The sequence below is a fragment of the Microtus ochrogaster genome, unplaced genomic scaffold (genome assembly GCF_000317375.1).
Source record: "Microtus ochrogaster isolate Prairie Vole_2 unplaced genomic scaffold, MicOch1.0 UNK103, whole genome shotgun sequence".
Lineage (NCBI taxonomy): Eukaryota > Metazoa > Chordata > Mammalia > Rodentia > Cricetidae > Microtus > Microtus ochrogaster.
Genome location: NW_004949201.1, coordinates 498,484 through 505,964, shown reverse-complemented (window position 1 = coordinate 505,964; position 7,481 = coordinate 498,484). Strand labels below are relative to the sequence as shown.

At 51.9% G+C, this 7,481-nt stretch overlaps 1 protein-coding gene across 1 annotated transcript in view; it reads right to left on the bottom strand.

Annotated features, from left to right (window-relative positions):
- Positions 1-1,462: 1,462 nt before the first annotated feature.
- The window catches only part of Acp7 (acid phosphatase 7, tartrate resistant (putative)), a 17,736-nt gene continuing 11,717 nt past the window's right edge, over positions 1,463-7,481 (bottom strand). The window contains exons 4-12 of the mRNA XM_005371275.1: positions 7,264-7,387; positions 6,985-7,047; positions 6,765-6,879; positions 6,585-6,692; positions 6,451-6,508; positions 6,306-6,373; positions 6,126-6,197; positions 3,916-4,053; positions 1,463-1,528 (exon numbers count right to left, since the gene is read on the bottom strand). Coding sequence (XP_005371332.1) covers positions 1,463-1,528; positions 3,916-4,053; positions 6,126-6,197; positions 6,306-6,373; positions 6,451-6,508; positions 6,585-6,692; positions 6,765-6,879; positions 6,985-7,047; positions 7,264-7,387 — 812 coding nt within the window. The remainder of the gene's footprint in view (positions 1,529-3,915; positions 4,054-6,125; positions 6,198-6,305; positions 6,374-6,450; positions 6,509-6,584; positions 6,693-6,764; positions 6,880-6,984; positions 7,048-7,263; positions 7,388-7,481) is intronic.

The window sequence follows — 7,481 nt, the reverse complement described above, 5'->3', positions numbered from 1 at the left end:
GCCACTGAGGCCAAGATCCACGGGCCTTTGACAGGGGGCAGGCCACTGAGGCTAAGATCCACAGGCCTCCAACAGGGGGCAGGCCACTGAGGCTAAGATCCACAAGCCTTTGACTGAGTGACAGGCCACTGAAGCCAAGATCCAAGAGTCTTCAACTGGATGACAGACCACTGAGGCCGAGATCCACGAGCCCCGACTGGGTGGCAGGCCACTGAGGCCGAGATCCACGAGCCCCGACTGGGTGGCAGGCCACTGAGGCTAAGCCCTGAGAAATGAACCGCTCAGCACAAGGGAAGAATAGCTGGAGGTGATCCACACGGCAGGAATCTGCTGAGGTCAGTCTAGACTGTCCATGGCTTCATCCAAAGTCCTCACTGTGGCCCACAAGGGAAGAATAGCTGGAGGTGATCCACATGGCAGGAATCTGCTGATGTCAGTCTAGACTGTCCATGGCTCCATCCAAAGTCCTCACTGTGGCCCACAAGGCTCTGTCACTGCTCTGACCTCTTCCCCTCTCTCTTTCATTATCGGGTGACAGCCACAGCAGCCTCCTCAGTCTCTGGGGAAATGGTGATCTGCCTCAGGGCCTTTGCACTGGCTGCGTCTCTGCCTGGGAAGTCCTTCCTGTCTTACCTGTGTCCCTTATCAACAGTTCTAGTCCAAATGTCACCCATCTCCCTGGAAACTGACACCGTTCCTCTTTCCCTTCCTGAGCACTTATCCCTTGTAAGCTGTTCAAGTCCGTGTCCACACTGCAAGGGGAGAGATCTGTCTTGTTCCATTCCTGTCGCGTGATAGATGCTCAGTGAATTTAAGTGGGATTCGCAAAAGGACAAATAAAAAGAGAGGGGCATCGAGGGGAGAAAGTAGCAGATGTGTGTTCTCCTGAGTCTCCTCAGCTGTGCCGTGGGGGAGCCAACAGTCTTAGCCTTTTCTCTCTGCCTGGAGAAGATAGTGCTGGCTGGGAAACTGAGGCACAAGGGGACATTAAGCAGCACATCACGGGCCAAGCCAGGGACCACACGCAAGTCAGAGTGGGAAGACAGAGTGTAGCCCTGCTGGCAACTCCTTCGCAAGGGTGTGTCCGCCTTGCTGGTCCCAGCGCAGGACACCCTTCCGGTGAGGGCAAGTGGAGAGGTGGCCCAAGTGGAAGTTTGAGTCCAGGGAGCCATGACGGTAAGCCTCTTTATTCTGAGGTCCATGGGTCCCCTGCCCTGTCAGAGCGATGCAGGAGGGCAGACATGTTAACAAGGCAGCCCTGCTGGTGCCCATGTACTTGCCCTCCCTCTCCAAGCAGTCTGGGCCCCACCTCTCCAGGAGGCGAGAGCCGTCTGGCCTCTGTCAGGGCTGCACCCTCAGGCTTCTGGATGGCAGGGAGTGGGGTCCTGCCCGGACTCCCCGCCCAGGCCAGGGTAATGCCTGGTCACGGCAGCAAAGTGTCTGTGTGTGGGAAGCCATGGTCTTAGTGGTACATCATCCGGCCAAGCAAAGGTCTAACTATCCAGAAGTCGTCCACAATCTTCCCATCCTGTGGAGATCAGAAAGGAAGTGAGATCAGGAGACAGTGAGGAAGGGAAGTCTGGCCTGCAGGGCCAGGTGGTTGGGGTTCAAATCCCACCACTGCCTCAAAGGCTTGATGACCTTGGACGAGTTCCAACAGCTCTCTGAGCCTCAGTTTCCCTCATTTGAAAAGTCATGACAAAGCCAAGGGTGTTGTGTGGTACACACCAGAAATGCCAGCTCTTGGGAGGCAAAGGCCGGAGGCTCTGTCCCAGGTCAGCCTGGGCTGTATAAGAACACACTGTCTTAACCTCCCACCTGATGCAGTAGTGATGTGTTATCTCTAGTGATTGGTATTTTGGTTGTTTGTTTGTTTGGTTTTCTGTTTTGTTTGAGATAGGGTTTCGAGTCACGCGGCCAGCCTTGAGTTTGACTTTGAACGTCTTTGTACTCTACCTTAGGTGCTGGACTTACAGGACTGAGCCACCATTTAAGCCGAGCTGAGGATCAAACCCAGGACGTCATGTTTGCTAGGCAATCGCTCTGTACTGAGCTGCATGCCCAGCTCATCTGGACTATGTCACCAAGAGTCTGTCCTCCAGGTATCCAGTGTCCATGCTGCCCTAAGCACTTGTCTCATTGCTCAGCGGCTGTAGCGAGAACTCTAGGATAGGATAGCTACAGGGCCACGGTGACAGCAGAGACAGAGCACACTGACGTGCACTGCTTGGTAAATGATCACCGTGTGTGCTGAAAATGTGGTCTGTGGGTGAGATTACAGCACTGCTATCTGGAATCTGTGTGACCCTGGGAAAATGCCTTCCTCTCTCTAGAAAGGGAAAGAATCCTGTCCCTGTGGGAATCACCATGAGGGGTAAGTTGCTTACACTCAGAGGAAGACAGTCCAATCCCATGCCCAACACAGCAGTGCTCACTAAACTCTAATTTTTATTTTTGTTTGTTGTTCTGTTCTATTCTTTTTGAGGTAATGTCTAGCTATGGAAGCCCATGCTGGTCTTGAACTTGTGTTCCAATTCTCCTGCCTTGCAAGTACACCACCGCACCTAGCTTGTTATGATTTTAAAACCACCATGAGGAGTGGTTGGGGAAATGGCAAACTGTCTAAAGATCTTGTCACACGGTTCAGATCTCGCGTTCCTACATAAAAGCCAGGCCTGGGACTTGAGGCAGAAATAAACCGGACCGTGATGCTTCAGGTCCACCACACACACATCCTCCTCACTCCCGTCAGCCACCTGTTCTCTCTTCTGTTTCAAAGTGACTAACCCTTATCTAACTTCCCACTGCCAGGTTAGGCTCTTGGTACTTTATGGGTGTTGTTACATGGTTAGGGCACCCTGTGAACCAGAAGCTGTGGTATACCCCGGATTTGAAAAGTGAAGACCACAGAGGTCAGAGAAGTTATTTAGGGTCTCATGGCTGGTAGGAAACACAGGCAGGATTTGAACCCAGGCTTCCAATTTTTTTTGTTTTTTTTTTGTTTTTCAAGGCAGGGTTTCTTTGTGGTTTTGAAGCCTGTCCTGGAACTAGCTCTTGTAGACCAGGATGGTCTCGAACTCAGAGATCCACCTGCCTCTGCCTCCCAAGTGCTGACAGGCTTCCAATTTTAGTGTATATATATTTTTTCTCTTCTGAGCTCATGGTTACCCTATGTAGCCCAACTGGCCTTGAAATTTAGGTCCTATTGCTTCAACCTCCCAACTCTTTATGTTTTTATTTTATGTTTTGTTGTTCTTTTCAGAACTAGAGATTGAACCTGAGACCTTTCACATTAACCAGGTGCTCTATCGCTGAGCCACACCCCATCCCCTCACTGGGGGATTCTAGGCAGGGGCTCTACCACTGAGTCATACCCCCATCTCCTCACTGGGGGATTCTAGGCAGGGGCTCTACCACTGAGTCACATCCCCATCTCCTCACTGGGGGATTCTAGGCAGGGGCTCTACCACTGAGCCACACCCCAGCTCCTCACTGGGGGATTCTAGGCAGGGGCTCTATCACTGAGCCACATCCCCAGCTCCTCACTGGGGGATTCTAGGCAGGGGCTCTACCACTGAGCCACACCTCAGCCCCTCCCTGGGGGATTCTACGCAGGTGCTGTAACAATGAGCCAGGGCCCTGCCGCGATGAGATTACAGGCATGCCTCACCACACCCAGTGTATTGATTTACATTTTTGTTTGTTTGTTTTCCAGACAGGATTTTTCTGTGTAGTCCTGACTGCCTTGGGATTTGCTTTGTAGACTGGGCTGGGTTTGAACTCAGAGATGCGCCTGCCTCTGCCTCTCAAGCCCTGCAATTAAAGGGGTGCACTACCATGAACAGCCTGATTTACTTTCGATCTCCCGCATACCCTGGACCAGGCTGTGCAGCTTGTAACCCACGCCCGACAGACCTGGTCATCAGACACCTGCTGGAGGTGCATGTGGGTGCCGTTAAGGATGTGCATCCGCGTGTACCCGTACTCCTTCACACGCAAGGCGCTCCACGGTCTGGCTTTTATAGTAAAGGGAGTCAGCAGCTCTTCACAGCCCTATGGAAGACAGACAGTGAGCTAGCACAGCACACGAGGACACATCTGGCCAGGGCTCGGCGGCCTCCAAGGGCTGGTCAGCTACAACTCAGTCCCTGCACGTGGGAGACAGGAGGATCCCAAAGCTCAAGGCTAGTCTGGTCTGTGTAGTCAGACAACCAAAGCAGCCTGGATTATATAGATGCTGTCTCAAAAATAAATGGGGGCAGGGCAGTGGTGGTGCATGCATTCAGTCTCAGGGCTTAGGAGGCAGAGGAAGCTGGATCTCTAACTTCAAGGCCAGCCTGGCCTACAGAGTGAGTTTCAGCACAGACAGTACTACACAGAGAAAACCTGGCCTGGGGCTGGAGAGATGGCTCGGAGGTTAAGAGCACTGGCTGCTCTTCCAGAGGTCCTGAGTTCAATTCCCAGCAACCACATGGTGGCTCACAACCATCTGTAATGAGATCTGGTGCTCTCTTGTAGTGTGTGAGCATACATGGAGGCAGAATGTTGTATATATAATAAATAAATAAATCTAAGAAAAAAGAAAGAAAGAAAACCTGTCCTAAAAAACAAAACAAGCAATAACATAAAACAAGGTGGGAGCTGGTAAGACAGCTCAGCAGATAAAGGCACTTGCCATCCAACCCTCGCAACCCACAGGGTAGGAGAGATCCACTCTAGGATGTTGTCTCTCACTTCCAGATGTGAACCCTGCACCCCGACACAAAAATAAACAGTGACAACAGTAACAACACAACAAAAGGAAATTAAATGAACTGTAGCTCAGCTGAGAGAATGCTTGCCCAGCATGCACAGTGCTCTAAACTCAATCCCCAGCACAACACAAAACCTTACATGGTGATTCATGCCTTCTAACCCCAGCACAAGATCAAAAGTTCGAGTCAGGGGCTAGAGAGGTAACTTGGTAGTTAGGATCATTAGCTGCTATTGCAGAGAATCTGGGTTTGGCTCCCAGCACCCACATGGCAACTCACAACAGTCTGTAACTCTTGTTCTAGAGCTAGGACGCCCTCTTTTGGTCTCCCCAGGCATTGCATGCACATGGTGAGCATACATACATACAGGCAAAACACCCATATACGTCAAATAAAATAATAAATAAAATATTAATTTTAAAAGTTCAAGGTCAATTTAAACCATCCAGTAACCAGATCTCAAGTTTGAGATCAGCCTAGACTCTATGAGCTGGTCTCAAGATTAACTAGTGAATTAAACCAGGGTCTAGGGCTCAAGGCTAGCCTGAGTTACATGGGGAGAAAAAAAGAGAACCATGGTAACTTCACTGTGAATGAATCTTAGACGAACTGTTTGTTTGTTTGTTGTGTGTATCTGTCTCAGGCAGCTCACAGCTGCCTGGTGTGGGTGCTGGGAACTGAACTCTGGTGCTCTCCGAGAGCTGTTTGTCCAGGGCCTCATGTAGCCAAGGATGACCCCGAACTCCTGATTCTCCTGCTTCCACTTCCCAAGTGCTAAGAGTGTAGGCTGCTCCACGAAGGCTGGCTATTATTTTAAAATTACAGTTATTCAGCGTGCGTGTGTGTGTGTGCATGTGCGTGTGTGTGAGTGCGTGTGTGTGCGTGCGTGTGCGTGCGTGCGTGTGTACGTGCGTGTGTGTGCATGCGTGTGCGTGTGTGTGCGCGTGTGTGTGTGTGTGTGTGCGTGTGTGTGCGTGTATGTGTGGTGCGTGTGTGTGTTAGATTCTCTTTCCACATGAACTCAGGTCATCAGGTTTGGCAGCGAGTACCAATACTCACTCAGGCTCTTTTTTGCCTTTTGAGATAAGGTCTTGTGCTGTAGCCCAGGCTGGTCTAGAACTCACGGATCTTGCACTCAGGACAGTCCTCTGGCTCCAGCATCTGGAATGCTGGCGTCATAAGCACATACCACTAGTCAGGGCTCCCAACAACTGAGGTTTACCTATCTGTGACCATCATGTATCCTACCCTGGCCTCCGTGTCCCCATCTGTGTGACGAATATACCGTCAGCAGCACCCAGTCAGAATGCAGTGGTGGCCGCCACCACCCTGTCTAAACTAGTCTAAACTAGTCCCTTCCCACCTGCTCACCGCAGACCCTGTGATGATGTGAACCGGGCCTCGAGGATTCGTATAGGGTTTCTCCAGGCTGCCGTTAAACACCTGGAGGAAAGGACAAGGTGGGCGGTGGGTCACAACTGGCCAGGCCCTGGCAAGGGTCTGACCACATGAACACCAAGCGTCCGGTCCTGAGTCCTCCTTGGGCCTTACCTGGTAGTTGTAAATTGGCCAGAGCCGTTCGTAGGAGTGTTCGTGAGCCCAGAACTCCAGATCTACACCTAAGGCAGAAGAGTGATTGATGTTCAGGCTCCTGGGTGGACAGAGGGAGGGCAGGGGACTTCCCAGGGTCTCTCACCATATTTATGGAAAAGGTCCTCTAGCCCGAACAGCTTGCCTTGGAGGCCTTTGCGGACCTGTTGGGATGAGCGGGGAGGTGAGGAGGCCTGTCCTCCCTCCAAGTCTCACCGCCACCCAGGGAAGGGACCTCACCCGGCTTTCATGTCTTGTGCAGTCATCCAGATCGGCATTGGAGCAGTACATAGGTCGATGCCCCATGGTGATGATCCACGGTCGGGCTACCCGGTTCCTATTGGCTTTCTAGAGGAAAGAGCCCTGAGTGAAGGACAGCCATAGGAGCTGAGAGGCCAAGGGGCTTGGACCCGAGCCTACCTGGAGGTCATTCTCCAGCCAACGGAACTGCCTCTCCACCAGGTGGCGGCCATAGTGGAGAAAGAAATACACCTCAGTGGAGAAGGAGATGATGTGAGCAGGACCTAGGTCCCAGCTGCAGGGGTCAAAAGACAAGGGTCAGAGATTGGAAGTCTGCAACGCCCATCCTTCAGGGGGGGGTCAGTCCACACACACACACCCCCAAAACCCTCCATATTACCTGTACCATAAGCCTTCATTGTCCCCTGGCATACTAAAGCGAGCCTTGTAGTTAGAGAAATTGCTGGAAAAAAGGAATTATAAAGAGCAAGGGGTAAGAACCTGGATTCAGCAGCCTCCGCCTCTCAACTTCCCAGCCAGAGTGTGGCTCCCAGCCCACCCTTTCTTTATCTCTTCTTTCTCTACCAAGATGAGGCCCCTACAGCATGAGAGACTTAAGTGAGACTCTGAGAAGAACACAGCTGGTTTCTCTAGTCTGGCTTTTGCCCACCGCACTCACTAGCGTTGCTCATGATTTCCAGGGCATGTCATGTATGGCAGGCTGGCAGCGACCGGTTCGATGAGCCGCATGAATCTGTCCCCAACGCGAGCATTGTCCTGGTCCATGTTGTAGGCAAAGTCTCCTGGAAGGTAGTCGGGAATGGGAGAGAGTGAGGCCCAGGCTCTGCTTCCTCTAGGATTAAGACCTTGTGGGTCAAGCCGGGCGGTGGTGGCGCA